Source organism: Polistes dominula, unplaced genomic scaffold (genome assembly GCF_049000335.1).
Source record: "Polistes dominula isolate Pdom_NZ unplaced genomic scaffold, Pdom_raw_medaka contig_33, whole genome shotgun sequence".
Taxonomy (NCBI): domain Eukaryota; kingdom Metazoa; phylum Arthropoda; class Insecta; order Hymenoptera; family Vespidae; genus Polistes; species Polistes dominula.
Window position 1 is genome coordinate 3,022,673 of NW_028300998.1, and position 16,562 is coordinate 3,039,234.

Genomic DNA, 16,562 nt, shown 5'->3' on the forward strand with positions numbered 1-16,562 from the left:
TTTTTAAAAATGTATCTAAAATTTATATATGTAATAAACTGTATTTTTACTTTGTCTTAAAAACAAAGGACAAAATTTGATATATGTATTTATATAAATTAAACAAGTTAAAAAGATCATTTTGTAAGAAATATTATGCAAATTATTAACTTATATTTAAATGCAAAAAGTAAGAAAATAATAAGTAAGTCAGGTTGATAACAAACTTTGGAATATTGATTAGTTCCCAAGAACATGGATCTGCTCATGCTCGCCACGAAGGATTCAGCTGTCTGAAAAAGGGTGATCGTAGCAGAAAAATGTTCATTAGATCGATAGTTTGTTAATATTAAAATGTTTATTAAACGTTAATACTTTTATTTTGTTATTGTTTATTAATATTGAAATGTAGTCTATATAAAATGCCGTAAAGGCAGTGCTATCATTATTTGAACTGTCAGAAAAAAGGTGGGTGAAGGTGTTGACATGACGAAATTTATTTTGTATGTTGAATTATTTAAATCTTTCATTTTTACAGTCATTATATTATTAAGAAATATTAACAAAGAAATTAATCTTTAACAAACATCAAAATAATAAAATTGCAAAATATATAATATACACATGAATAGTTACTAATTTTATATATTATTATTATTATTATTTAAACATAAACAAATATGATATAAGTATAATATTATTCCTTAATTTATAGGCCTCACCATTGCGAACATAATACCAATTATGATGTTGGGGCGGAAGCAGAGCCTTAAAGGGGAAACCGTCCTGGCTGATTATGGTCCAGAGGAGTCCCTCAATGAAAGTGCTGACATTGAATGGGTGAATAAGGTAAACATGAAAATTTAAATAAAGTTTATTAATAAAACAGTTATTACATTTTTTACATTTTTCTTATAGTTATGGGTAAGAAGATTGATGCGGTCCTGTGCATTGTTATCATTGGCTTCAGTTTGTTTAAACACACCAAAAACTTTTGAGAAAGTACCATCTCTGCAATATATTACATTTGTTTGTGACTTGATAGTTACTTTTCTGTTTACTGCTGAAATGATAGCCAAAATGTATATTCGTGGTATATTAAAGGTAGATACTTGTACATATAAAAAAAGCTATAGAATTATAATAGTATCTTTTATATTTACAAATATATTATATTCCAGAGAGATAAGTCTTATTTAAAGGATCATTGGTGTCAGTTCGACGCCAGTATGGTTGTATTTCTTTGGCTTTCAGTCATATTACAAATGTTCGAGATGCTTGGTTTTGTCTTGAAGTTTAGTTATGCATCTATCGTACGTGCACCAAGACCATTGATTATGATACGCTTTCTTCGTGTTTTTCTTAAATTCTCTATGCCTAAGGCTAGAATTAATCAAATATTCAAGTAAGAAAATTATTTATATAAATAATAAGAGATTATCTTTTTTTTTTTAAATACAAGTACTAAATAATTTCGAAGGTAACATTTATTTTCCTTTACAGACGTTCGAGTCAACAAATTTACAACGTAACTCTTTTCTTCCTTTTTTTATGTCTTTGTATGGTCTACTTGGTGTTCAGTTCTTTGGTGAACTTAAAAATCATTGTGTTTTAAACACTACAGATCCACATCATATTACTATAAATAGTTTGGCTATACCCGATACCTTTTGTTCTACTGATCCAGAATCAGGTTACCAATGTCCAGAAGGAATGATGTGTATGAAACTGGAGTTATCAAAATATATTATGGGTTTTAACGGATTTGATGAATTCGGTAATATATTATAATTAATTCTTAATCATTTTTCAATCTATATTATAATAGAATTAAATATAATAATATATTTTTCTTTTCAATAATAAATAATTGTATAATTAATTGAGGTGATCTTGTTTATAGCTACTAGCATCTTTACAGTATATCAAGCTGCTTCCCAAGAAGGATGGGTTTTTATCATGTATCGTGCAATTGATAGTTTGCCTGCTTGGCGTGCTGTTCTTTACTTCAGTACTATGATTTTCTTTCTTGCTTGGCTAGTTAAAAATGTTTTTATTGCTGTTATTACTGAAACTTTTAATGAAATTAGAGTGCAATTTCAACAAATGTGGGGTGTCAGAGGACATATCAGCAATAGTTCAGCATCACAGGTCATTTTAAAATCTATAATTCAACAAATTATATGTATGTACTTTATATTTATATTATTAATTATGACTAAATGAATATTTTTTTAGATTTTAACCGGTGATGATAATAGTTGGAAATTAGTAACTTTGGATGAAAATAAACATGGAGGATTGTCATCACCTATTTGTCATGCAATTCTTAGATCACCGCATTTTCGTATGGTCGTAATGTGTGTCATATTAGCAAATGGTATAACAACAGCAACAATGAATTTCAAACATGATGAGAAGCCAAGGCACACTTATTACGATAATTATTATTATGCTGAAATTGCTTTCACTATCTTTCTGGATTTAGAAACTTTATTCAAAATTTGGTGCCTTGGTTATCGAAGTTACTACAAGCACTCTATCCACAAATTTGAACTGTTACTTGCAATCGGCACAACTATTCACATCATTCCAGTCTTCTATCTTTCTGCATTCACTTATTTCCAGGTCTTTATATCTATCTTTTCTTTTCACAATAATTTAATCCACATTTAAAAATTATATATTATCAAGAAAAAGAGAGAAAAAGATAAAATAGAGATTACCATATTATTGGATAATTTTTATTTTTAACAGGTTCTTAGAGTTGTTAGACTAATTAAAGCATCTCCAATGTTAGAAGATTTCGTATATAAGATATTTGGACCTGGAAAAAAATTAGGTAGTCTTATCATCTTCACCATGTGCCTGTTGGTGATATCTTCCAGTATTTCTATGCAACTATTTTGTTTTCTATGTGACTTTACTAAATTTGAAACATTTCCTGAGGTAAAAAATAAACGATTATATTAATTATTTTAATTGCATGAAGTTTTATTATTAAGTAATTTATATTGATTTATACATCATTTTCAGGCCTTTATGTCTATGTTTCAAATACTTACTCAAGAAGCTTGGGTTGATGTTATGGATGAAACTATGTTAAGAACACACGAGACTATGGCACCATTCGTTGCTGTATATTTTATTTTGTATCATCTCTTTGTCACACTGGTAATAATATTACCATATAAAATTTAGTATTATCGTAAATATGTACATATATATTTACTTTTTAACTTGTTCTTTTGCAGATCGTTTTAAGTCTTTTTGTTGCTGTAATTTTGGATAATCTTGAATTGGACGAAGACATAAAGAAATTGAAACAATTAAAATTTCGCGAACAAAGCGCTGAAATAAAAGAGACCCTGCCATTTAGATTAAGAATTTTTGAAAAATTTCCCGATAGTCCGCAAATGACTTGTTTGCATAAAGTGCCATCAGATTTTAATCTTCCAAAAGTATAAATCAAATTTTATATTTCTATATATATATTTTACATTTTTAAATATATTAATAAATATAATTGTATAACAGATATTGTTGATTTTGATTAGGTTCGTGAAAGCTTTATGCGACAGTTTGTATTAGAAGTAGAAGATGATGAAAACGAAGGTGCAAAGAAGATAAATGAAACTTTTGATTCGAAAATAATATATAGAAAACAACGTCCTGTCAAGATATTGAATAATCCACCAAAAGTAAGAAATGTTGTTACCAGTTTGAAGAAAGCCGCCGTTATTTATATGATAAAGTAAGTTCGTTAAATTATATTTTAATTCATTTTATGATTGTTTAATTATAAAATTTTACAGTGATTCAAATAATCAGAGGCTTATGTTGGGAGATTCTGCAATGATACCAGTTCCAGGAAAAGGACTTTTAAAACCTCAGGGTACAGTTAGCAGTGCTAAGCAACTCCGTATTGATCAAAAAAAGTAAGATAATAATAATAATAATGTTAATATATTTTAATGAGATATTAAATGTTATATAATAAAAAGCAAATCTTATATGTTGTAAAAAATAATCATATTGATAGATCTATAAGGAGAAGTGTTCGAAGTGGATCGATTAAATTAAAGCAAACTTATGAACATCTTTTGGAAAATGGAGATATTGGAGGGATAAATCGTGTTAGCTCGTCACGAAGTAGACCACACGATTTAGATATTAAATTATTGCAAGCAAAAAGACAGCAAGCAGAAATGAGAAGGTAATAGAATATTAATTGCAAATATTTATCGATATAATTGTTTTTAATAATTTAATTATTTTTAATAGGAATCAACGAGAAGATGATTTACGAGAAAATCATCCGTTCTTCGATACGCCACTTTTTGCAGTACCACGTGAAAGTAAATTCCGTAAAATTTGTCAATTGTTAGTTTATGCAAGATATGATGCAAGATTAAAAGATCCATTAACAGGGAAAGAAAGAAAAGTACAATATAAAAGTTTACAGTGAGTATTATTTTTTTTTTGTTCATTATATATAATAATTATTTATCATTAATTTATTTAATTATTTGTCATATTTTTTCAGCAACTTTCTAGGATTAGTTACATACCTTGATTGGGTAATGATATGTGCAACAACTTTATCTTGTATTTCTATGATGTTTGAAACTCCTCGATATCGTGTAATGGAAATTCCAGCACTGCAAATAGCCGAATACGGCTTCGTAATATTTATGAGTATAGAATTAGCTTTAAAAATTTTAGCAGACGGCCTATTTTTTACACCTAAAGCTTATATCAAAGACGTTGCTTCAGTTCTTGATGTTTTCATTTATGTCGTAAGTTACTTTTTAAAAAATATGATCGCGCGATTACTTGATTTTAAGGAATAAAATTAACAATACGAAGAAAATCATATAATTTTGGTATATATTATTTTTTCAGGTAAGCCTTGTATTTTTATGTTGGATGCCAAAAAGTGTACCACCAAATTCTGGTGCTCAATTGCTTATGATTTTACGCTGTGTCAGACCTTTGAGAATATTTACTCTTGTGCCACATATGAGAAAAGTTGTTTATGAATTATGTAGAGGTTTCAAGGAAATATTGTTGGTAAATAATTAAATTAAACACTTTCTTATTATTTAAAAATCTTTAAGCTACATATTTTTATATTGTAAAACCTTATAGGTATCTACTTTGTTAATATTACTCATGTTCATATTTGCAAGTTACGGTGTTCAACTTTATGGTGGTAGGTTAGCACGTTGTAATGATCCTACTATTTTGAAACGAGAAAATTGCGTAGGAGTATTCATGAGAAGAGTTTTTGTAACAAAAATGAAATTAAGACCAGGAAAGAATGAAAGTTATCCATCCATATTAGTACCTCGTGTATGGTAAGCTATAATATATAACATTATTCGTTTTTAAATAGTATGTGATCAAGTGTTGTACATTATATTTTAGGGCAAATCCAAGAAGATTTAATTTTGATAATATAGGCGATGCTATGATGGCTCTTTTTGAAGTACTTTCTTTCAAAGGTTGGCTTGATGTCAGAGATGTTTTAATCAAAGCTCTTGGTCCTGTAAGTTAATCCTTTTTTTTTAACTTAATAAAAAAAGATCATATTATGAACTAAATGGCAGTCAATTATAGTAATTATTTATATGTCATTTAGGTACATGCAATTTATATTCATATTTACATCTTCCTTGGTTGCATGATCGGTTTAACTCTCTTTGTGGGTGTTGTTATAGCTAATTACTCTGAAAATAAAGGTACAGCTTTGTTAACAGTTGATCAGAGAAGATGGTAAGTGCAATTTCGCATTTTATAATATGCACGATGATTTCTTCTTTTCTTCCTTATTCTCTCTCTCTCTTTTCTTTTTTTAATTTAAATATTAAGTTATTTGTACTATCTTTTAGGTGTGATTTAAAAAAACGATTGAAGATTGCCCAACCTTTACATTTACCACCACGGCCTGATGGCAAAAAGTTTCGAGCATATATTTATGATATTACACAAAATATTTACTTTAAAAGATTTATTGCAGTAATGGTACTTATTAACAGCAGTCTGCTATACGTTTCTGTGAGTTGAAACTTAAACGTTATTCTGCTATATATTGGGCCATATAAAAAGTCTCCGCGGTTTTTTGGTACATTTTTGAAGAAAAATTTTTTTTATTGAAAATCAATTTTAATCAAGTACATATTGACCATTATTATCTATGCCATTTTTTGGGTAGCTTCATAATTCCATCGGTGTAGAACTTCTGTGATTTATCGTCGGGAAACTTAGTCAAGTAATTTTCAGCGGCGCTTTGGTCGGCCAATTTTTTACCATCAAAAGAGTTTTGTAGAGATCGAAACAAATGGTATTCTTGCGATGCAAGGTCCGGGTTATACGGTGAATGCATTAAAACTTCCCAACCAAGTTCCGTCAATTTGTTCCGAGTTATCAAAGATGTGTATGGCCGTGCATTGTTATGATGGAACATAACTTTCTTTTCGTTGGCCAAGTCTGGTCACTTTTTCTGCATTGCTTCATTCAAACGATTGTGAGTTGTGCATAGTACAGGACTAAATTGATAGTTTCGCCAGGCTGCAGTAGTTCATAATGGACAATTTTCTTCCACTCCTACCAAACACTCAACATAATTTTGTTTGCCAATAATCCAGGCTTTGAAATCGTTTGTGGAGGGTCACCAGCCCTTAATAATGATCGCTTCCGTTTGATATTCTCGTATTTCACTCATTTTTCATCGCCTGTAATGATTCGCTTCCAAAATAATTCAATTTTGTTACGTTTCAATAGCATTTCATTAATAGTAATTCGTTCAATCAAATTTGTTTGCATTAATTCATGTGGCACCCAAACATCGAGCTTTTTTTCTATAGCCTACTCTTTTCAAATGATTTCAAATTGTCATGTGGTTGTTGTTTAGTGCCAATGCTATTTCCTGACAGTTTGCGTCTCAGTCTTGCTCCACCAGTTGCAAAATTTTATCGATTTTTTTAATGACTAGTCAACCAGAGCGAGATGCATCTTTGACATTAAAATTTCTGGAATGGAATCGAGCACATCACTTCTGGTACATTCTCATTGTACACTTCATTAATTTTTCGTCATGCTTTTGAGGGTGTTTTTACCTTTTTTATAGTAAAAAAGTATCGCATAGCGTATTTCTTCAGATATGAACTCACTCATTTCAAATGAATATAATTTTTGACTTGAGCAACGAATTAGAAAACTGTCTTTACAAAAAATGTAGACTGAAATGTCACCTTTTAAGTACATGTTTTTTTGAGAAAATCGGGTGAATGTTGACCGATATATAGGTATCAACACAGTGGCAAGAAACTGTGGAGACTTTTTATATGACCCAATATGATTATTCTTATTTATAAAGAAGAAAATTATTATATAAAATGTGATTTAAAAAAAAAATAAATATAAAAAAGATATTTAAGTAATTGGTTCTGTTAAGAACTCAAAGACTGTTGCTTTGAATCATGTGTTCCTTACCGGCTACCATTAGACCGTGGTAAAAGTAACGTAATTATATTTTTTAATTATATTTTATTTTATTTACCTCAAGTGGAGAATCGAGGAAAAACACACGGAAGCTCTAGCTACGGTGTCCACGATTCTGACACTAATCTTCCTCATAGAAGTCATTATGAAAAACATTGCTTTTACACCACGTGGCTATTGGCAGTCCAGAAGAAACAGATATGATTTGCTCGTGACAGTCGTGGGCGTTATTTGGATCATCATTCATTGTACAATGAAGGTATGTTAAAAATAAATTTAATTTTATTTGATGATGTTGTATTAAAAATGCATAATATAAAAATTAATTTGATCTTTTTTTACAGAATGATTTATCATATCTTATTGGCTTCATGGTTGTAATTCTTAGATTCTTTACAATCACTGGCAAACATACAACACTCAAAATGTTAATGCTGACCGTTGGTGTATCTGTTTGCAAAAGTTTCTTCATCATATTTGGAATGTTTCTCTTGGTATTCTTCTATGCATTAGCAGGAACTATTATTTTTGGAACAGTCAAATATGGAGAAGGGATAGGAAGGTATAATATTAATTAGTTAATATATATTTTATGATTATTAAAAAATAAATTAATTTATGTATTTATATTTTATAGACGCGCCAATTTTGAATCACCTGTTACTGGTGTAGCAATGCTCTTTCGCATTGTCACTGGAGAAGATTGGAATAAAATAATGCACGATTGCATGGTGCAACCACCTTATTGTACCCCTGCTGCTAATTATTGGGAAACGGATTGCGGGAATTTTCATGCGTCTCTAATTTATTTCTGTACATTTTATGTAATTATCACTTATATCGTCCTAAATCTTTTAGTAGGTATGTTTATATATAAACTATATTTTGTCTATTATCCATTTGCAAATATATTACGAATACATATAAATATTAATTAAAATATAAATAATAAAATATTAATTCAAGTTATTTTTAACAGCTATTATCATGGAAAACTTTTCTTTATTCTATTCAAATGAAGAAGATGCATTACTTTCTTATGCTGATATAAGAAACTTTCAAAATACTTGGAATGTTGTTGATAATCATCAGAAAGGTGTTATACCAGTAAAAAGGGTATGTTTATAAGAAGTTTCTAGGCAAAGAATATATATATTTATTATTTAACAACAACTAATAATATACAACGTGCCCCATAGGTAAAGTTTATTTTACGATTATTGAAGGGAAGATTAGAAACAGATCCGCAAAAAGATCGTTTGTTATTCAAATATATGTGTTACGAATTAGAAAGACTTCATAATGGAGAAGATGTAACGTTTCATGATGTTATCAAGTATGTTTCACCCTATATATCTATTAAGATAATATAAAATAATATTAATCTGCATAAAAATATATAATGTATTATTTATTTTTATAGCATGTTATCTTATCGATCTGTGGATATTAGAAAAGCACTTCAGTTAGAAGAATTACTTGCAAGAGAAGAATTTGAATACATTATCGAAGAAGAAGTTGCAAAACAAACAATTAGAACTTGGTTGGAAGGATGCCTGAAGAAGATACGAGCGGTAGGAGTAAGAAAAATCATTTTATTTACATCGAAATAGTTATAAATAAAATGAAACCTTGATTAAAATATAGTATAATTTTAAAAACTCTAGAAACAAAACAGTTTGCTAGCAAACCTTCGAGCTACAAATGATACCGCAATAGCTCTACAAGATCATATTGAAGATAAAAGTAAAGAAATAACCAAGGAACGTGAAGAAGAAGATGAAGGAAAAGTAAGCTATATTTTATATATTATTGAAGTGAAAACTTCTTTAAAATGGGTGTGATTTGAAAAAGTGAAATGCGGTGATGTAGTGGAGGAAAGAAACGGCTTTAATACTACATAAGAAGAGAAAAAGAGACTAACATATCATTATTTATAAAAATATTTGATTTGCAAGCATTTTTTAAAGTGTTTTATTATTTACTTTCTTTGTAATTATTATAAAAATGGGCGCCTGTATGAATGCAACCCTCCTAACACATTTTGAAAATGTTGCTTGCGAGCACCATCTGTTGGGACAGAATTTTTTTCTGCCCGACAGATAGGCAACCCGTCATACATACGTGTATAAACAGTTTTGACTGCAAAAAAATTCCGTCCCAGTAGATAGCGCTCGCAAACAACATTTTCAAAGTGTGTCTGGAGGATTGCATACGAACAGGCGCGCATTTTTATAATTAAATTACAAATTAAATAAATAAATACAAATTAAAAGTACAAATAATATTATATAATAAATTATCCTCGAAACTTGTTTATTTGAAGGTTTCACTTCTAACTTGTGTGAAATGCATACATGTTTTTATTTATATTTATATTTGTATTTTAAATAATTATGATGAACAATATTTATTTTATTAGGATGTAGACGGAATGCGTCATAGAGCAAAGAAACCTGTAGTATTACCAAGATCAGACAGCATTGGAAGTGGATCAGGTAGAAAATATCTTGCTCCGACATTATCAGATCCTGCTTCTGTAAGATCTGATAAAGATAAAATTCCTGTATCTAAGAAAAGAAACAGCAGACCACCACGTAAATTGATTTTATTGAACAATTTCTTTATCAAAATTCTAATGGATATAGTAGAATATTTTTCATTTATTATTTATACTTTCAGCTACAGTCAAAAATAATCTGCCACATCTAACAGAAAATACAGAACAAAATAGACAGCAGAGAGAGCCTGTTAATACTAAATTGAGTACTCCTAAAATTTCTAGCGTTTTGCTTGAAGTCCGAGAATGGTGGAAAGAGCAGTTAGCTTACAGTAGCGAGTCCAGCGAAGAAGATTAGAAGATGTACAAAAAAGATATTAGATAAACTGACATATATATATATATAAAAAGAAAACAGAAAATATAAAATTCAAGATAAAATAAGTATAATATACGTGCCTAACTATTTCAAATAATCGTCCTAATGGAGATTTTCTACGCCCATATGTCTTTTCAATTAATGGTTTGCCAAATATTACATTTTAAAATGATATATTTTTAAAAAGATACGTATATAAATAGATTTTATATTGAGTGATCTTTTCCTTTTTTCTATTGTAACATACAGAAGGACTGATATTAGTATCGCGCGTAAATTATATCAATTAATTTATAATTTTATTTTTGAATGTTTAAAACGATTACTGCATGAAACAATATAATTTATTGTTATACTTGATCTTTTTATAGAAAATATTTTTTTTTGTCATAAAAATATGTTATAAATATAAAATGCTTCCCATCTTTTGAAGTAGCAACATTTTAATTATTTTAAAAGACTATAAAATCACTGCCACATAAGATTTGTAATTTATTGAAGTAACACTTATTAACTTCATTTCATTTCATTTAACAAGTGCGAAATATATCGTTAATAATATTTTTGACTTTATTTTTTTAATAAATTTATTTTATGTTTACAATATCATTAGAAAAAACGAAAGGAATGATTCTTTAGTTTAATGATAATTGTTTACATATTGTGTCCCATAAAAGTTGAACATGTATAATATAAAAACAAAACAGATTTTATACTCTAAATCATCGAATCATAGTTAAAATGTATTTGTTTCATATTAAAGAAAGATAATTATAAGAAAGAGAAATAGAGAAAGAGAGAGTACAATGTAGTACACTTTATTGAATTAAAAAAAAAGATAAATAAAAATGATTTTATCTTCTTAAAATACAGGTAAAAATTATTATATATAAATCACATTAATTGCAAATTTTTAACAATTCTCATTAAAAATAATTAAGTTTTGTATAATAGTAATATAATTTACAAATTATATTCTTTTACAAAAAGAATTACAATAATAAATAAATAAATAAATTGTTATTAACTTCTATGTCACAATAAGCGCGATCGGCACAAAATGTTTGTTATATATAATAGATGATGCAAAGTTTAAAGGAATTTCTTAAGAAATACAATTTGAATTGAAATTTTAAATTTGAATTATTATATATGTTAAGATTACAAAAATAATAGAAAGAAAGAGAGCTAGAGAAAAAGAGAGAATTAATTAAGTATAATTGAGGAATGTCTTATTTATTAAAACTGTTATTAACATAAAATGAATAAGATATAATAAATCATTAAATGCATAATATATGAAACAAATCAAACATATACGTATAAGTATAAATAAAAGCGAAAATGACAACAAGGAGCTTTTGTATAAAAAAGAAATAAAGTAAAAGAAACATGAAATTATGATAATGAGAGATATCAAGAATAAAAATACCTGAATATTACTTAAATATAATTAAAGTTATACATAGTGCAGCAATTTATATATATATATAAAATGTAGAATGACATATTTACATAAAAAATCAGAAAACCTAGCTATTGCATATATTGTGTTTATATTTCTGTAATGAATGTTGATTATTGTTACTAGTTTACGTGGCAATATGTTGTGTATTGTATATATACATATAAAATTAATAAATGTTAATAGATAAAATTATTTTTGTTTATATTACACAAAATTGTATAAAAAAGAGAAAAAATTTTAGAATATATATATATAAATTTTATTTGAATAATATATGCATTATTAAATTAATTGTTATAAAAAAGTATATTATATCAGGAAAATATTATCATCCGCAGACATAATTTGATTGTCGTCTGTCATTTTATTAATAGCAGCAGTTATCTCTGAAGGTGTAAAGTTGGGAGTGTGCTGCTCATCCAAATAAGCACGAACTCGTGAAATAGGTAGAGTTTGAACTCTTTGTTCTTGGAATAATTTATGAAGTAAAGTTCGAAAAACTTTCAATCTAAAATGAACAAAACAAATAAAGGTATGTTACCAATCTTCATGTATATAATATAAAGTGATACTATTTACATTCTTTTACTTAATAAAAACATTTAATTGATCTTTTTTGTTATACCTGTCTTCTGTAATTGTTCCAGATGATGTCTCCGTTGTAGCTTCTTCACTACTTAAGACTGAACTCTGAGAATCTTTAGCAATTGAAGAAGTACCAGCAGAAGTACCAGCAGAAGTACCAGTAGAAGTACCAGTAGAAGTACCAGCAGAAGTAGATGCTTTTTGAGATCGAGTTAATCTTGTAGTCTTTTTGTTCAAACTAGTAGTAGATTCATCTATATCACTTGTATATTCATAAGGATCATTGGTAGATGATGTTCCCTGCGTGTCCTGACTTTTTTTTGAACGTTTTGAACGCTTACTTTCTCCACCTTCTTCGCTTTCATCACTGTTTACGCTAGCATTACTATCACGTCTTCTACGCTTTCTTCTTTCTTTTTCTAATACTCTCTTGAAGTAAGCGAACTGTATCAATTCAATAGCTGCCTGCGCATCTTCAGCAGTAATATTTTTGGATAAACGTGCTTTTGCATGTGCAGTAGACAATCTAATCATTGTTTCTAAAGTACGAGCTGTTACTGGTTGAGTCTAAAAAATATAGCATATAAAAAAATAATAAAAAGTAATAATTTCATTTCAATAATATTTAAGTTATAGAATACATAATACGATACCCTTGCAACATCAGATTCAAGCATATCTTCCGATCGAAGTTTCGAATATTCGTCGGCTATAACTTCACTGGCTTCTTCTGTTAATTTCGGTTTCATACAACGTGCTATATGAATATATTTTCTCATAAAATTTATGCTCAGAATTTGATCACTGAAAAAATTAATTTATTTAGCATAATATTATTAATATTATAATAATTAATTTATTAATTTTAATATACTTTTTGGCGCAGGATTGCCCATGCAACATGGGATCATATTTCTGATAGACTTGTTTTTCTATCTCTTCGGAAAGTTCTTCATCCTGAGTTTTGGTTGTTAACATATCTAATTTACTATTTAATGGTAATGCTTCTCCATCTTGCTCCGTTGGATTTCTATATCTGTGCATTCTCACAACATGATCACCGATTATATTATCCTGATCTGAATCTATTGTATCCAGCATTACAAATAATAAATCAAAACGCGAAAGCAAAGAATCTTGCAGTCCTATATTTTCCATTGGTGTTTTGTATTGATCATACTGTAAAAATATTTACGAACTTATTGTTATTAATTCAAAATAATATTTAAATCAAATTTTTTGGTACTTAAAAATAATTTCATTACCCTTCCATAAACAGGATTGGCAGCCGCTAAAACCGAACAACGTGCATTTAAACTTGCATGAATGCCAGCTTTAGCAACAGTAACCTTTCCTTGTTCCATTACTTCATGAATAGCAGTCCTATCAAGATCTGACATTTTATCAAATTCATCAATACAGATAACACCACGATCAGCCAAAACCATAGCACCTGCTTCAAGTCTACGTTCCCCAGTTTCTTGATCCACTGTAACTGCAGCTGTTAAACCTACACCAGAGGAACCTCTACCAGTAGTTGCTATTGCGCGTGGGGCAGAACACAATACGTATCGTAAGAGTTGCGATTTTGCTACGGATGGATCTCCAATAAGTAGAACATTAATATCTCTATCAAACAAAATAAAAGTTCCAAAGTTTTTATTTTAAAATGTAAATCAAAATTATCATATATCGTCATTTTTATCTGATATATGGATTAACGTATTAAAAAAAAATCTGATACCCTCTGAGTCTTGTGCCATTGGGTAAAAGTTTTTCCACGCCACCAAGTAGAAGACATAAAATAGCCTTTTTAATATATTCGTTTCCATGTATGGAAGGTGCTAAAGATTTACTCAAAAGTTCGAAAATATTTTTACATGGATTACTTTTAGCTAGTTTTTTACACATTGCTATGTCATCGTGTGAAATTGAGAGACTGGCTTCTTTGCTTAATTGCATAACATTATTAGCAATTACAACTGTTCTGTAAAGAATCAGAAGAAATTTAAAATTTATGAAAGTGATATTTGAGCTTTTATGAAAAAGAAAGGAAATATTTTAACAAAGAACCTGAATGTGCCATTTGTATAGCCTCCTTGTTTTCCTGGAAGACATCTATAATTTCCTACAATTTGAACTCGATCACCTGGTTTACATAAATCTACTAAGTCATTATCACAGATAACATCAACACTGCGCGGCAGTTGTCCAGCTGGTGCCTTTTCAGGCATTTCTTGGATCGTAAGAGTCTGATGATCTTTATAAGTAGATAAACCAAATTCTGTTTCAAGTGGATTTCCATCTTCGTCCTTAAATATAAAAATATATCTGTTGCAAATGTAGAGTAATTAATAATCAAATCTAAGTTAATTGTGTGTAAGAGTAATTACCGTAGTAGGATACACAGCTGATTGTGGAAATGCTTCTATTGAAGTTAAATCTGTATAAGCTCTTTCGATAACTGTTTTTGTTGTACTACAATAATGAACACTACGTACAACTTTAGGTTTCACAAAGGAGCCTTAAGTAAAAAGATTACATATATAAGCTATGAATTTATAACATTATCCTTAAGTAATAATATATACGTAAATGTAATTACTTACATTTAGTCACGATGCCTTCAATACATACTAAATTACCCAAGAAACGTGAAGTTAAAGTTCTTGGTGTGACGTGCTTGTTTCCAAAACTTCCTTCAAATGCTATAAAAAAATCTGTATTACCTTTGGCATAATCTGTATCTACATTGGCAACAAATTGTTTCAATGCATTCTGAAATGCTAATTGTTCCTCAAAAGAATTGTTCAATAAACTGTAATTAAAAAACAAAAAAATAATAGAATTAAGAATAAAATGGTTTGTAATTTTAATATGTTGTTCAAATAAGATTTGAAAAAGAATTGTGAATATACCTGACAGCCCGTGCAGGATTTTTTCTTCTTAAATCATTTATATTTACATGCAATCTATATCTGTTTTCTTCAATCATATTTTTAACCATAGTTGCATATATACCCTGATCTTCCTATAATAATTAAATATATATTTTAAACATTTTTTAAATATATATTCAATTTATATAATGTAGAAATAAAATAATATACCATATCATCCAAGAAATCAACATATTCTCGTTGTAATTCTTCGAGTCTTTGATCTATATCAATTGAATTCATGTTTTTTGATAATTTTATATCTTATTAACTAAAAATATTTACATTAAACAGACAAAACAGTATGAATAAACTCAAAAACTCAAACAATTCCGTAGAACGATTTAACGCGGGAAAACAAAATAACCGTAAGGCATGTTTACACATTCACCAATCAGGTTCAGGAGTTTTCATAAAATCGAATATGAGTGTAGGGAGTAAAGTATAACTCCCTATTAACTCCGGCAGATAGCGCAGCTGTCGCCGCTGCCAACCGCGTTAGCAGCAAGATGTACTAGGGGAATTTTACCCGAGTCACTCTTGGCAGGCGGAAGTCAAGACGACAAGACAATAAAAGACATTGTCAAGACATTACTCCTCAGTCATGTGTGAAGTTCATTTTGGCTGCTGCGCCAACTGCCGGAGTCAGTCGAGAGTTACGTTTTACTCCCTACATGAGTTATTTATTTTGAACATGGCCTAAGTTCACTTAGACATTGTTATTGTGATTGTAATAACGTATACAAGTAGAAGTTAACTGTCAAAAAAAACATTTTATGGAAAAAAGAAAATGAACTTAGGTCACTTTAAAAAAAAAACGACTCATATATAAGTTAATATAATTATTATTATTCAATATTAAATGAACGTATTTTTTTCATTATTATAGACAATTATTAGTATTTAATTGAAATAAATTCTAAAATTTATGAAATAGTATTACTCAAATATTATTGGTCATTCGAAATTTTTCAAAATGGCAATATTTCTCGTATTGTAATCTGGATTTATCCAACATATTAAATGATAGAATTAGTCTTGTTAAAGTTAATGTAAGATAAAAGTGAAAATACAGTATTACAGTATATTTATTATTTTATAATTTATATATAAATATTATTACAAATCTATTCTAATTTAATTATCGTTAATTTGTTGAGGATTAATATATATATACTTCCAATTAAAAAATTACTATAAATTACA

General features: G+C 28.5%; 2 protein-coding genes across 2 annotated transcripts; one reads left to right on the top strand and one right to left on the bottom strand.

Annotated features, from left to right (window-relative positions):
- The first annotated feature begins 125 nt into the window (after nt 1–125).
- Nucleotides 126–10,400, top strand: LOC107071604 (sodium leak channel non-selective protein na). Its single transcript, XM_089173501.1, is given in 30 exon segments — nt 126–447; nt 695–828; nt 898–1,083; nt 1,161–1,384; nt 1,483–1,520; nt 1,523–1,756; nt 1,883–2,130; nt 2,218–2,607; nt 2,737–2,928; nt 3,016–3,153; nt 3,234–3,440; nt 3,537–3,733; nt 3,795–3,917; nt 4,022–4,195; nt 4,264–4,443; nt 4,526–4,778; nt 4,885–5,052; nt 5,131–5,339; nt 5,410–5,530; nt 5,624–5,757; nt 5,874–6,039; nt 7,550–7,744; nt 7,830–8,047; nt 8,123–8,346; nt 8,465–8,601; nt 8,685–8,821; nt 8,909–9,065; nt 9,153–9,275; nt 9,908–10,082; nt 10,168–10,400. Coding segments are annotated over 29 exon segments (5,229 nt in total). The 5' UTR covers nt 126–447; nt 695–723; the 3' UTR covers nt 10,344–10,400.
- Nucleotides 10,401–12,077: 1,677 nt separating this feature from the next.
- Mcm3 (minichromosome maintenance 3) lies at nt 12,078–16,111 on the bottom strand. Its single transcript, XM_015330732.2, has 11 exons — nt 15,528–16,111; nt 15,336–15,448; nt 15,027–15,235; nt 14,811–14,941; nt 14,491–14,729; nt 14,162–14,404; nt 13,683–14,046; nt 13,292–13,596; nt 13,071–13,221; nt 12,458–12,984; nt 12,078–12,340 (listed from the first exon to the last, which is right to left on the bottom strand). Exons 1-11 carry the CDS (start codon nt 15,597–15,599, stop codon nt 12,142–12,144), a joined length of 2,553 nt encoding a protein of 850 aa, XP_015186218.2. The 5' UTR covers nt 15,600–16,111; the 3' UTR covers nt 12,078–12,141.
- Nucleotides 16,112–16,562: the final 451 nt, after the last annotated feature.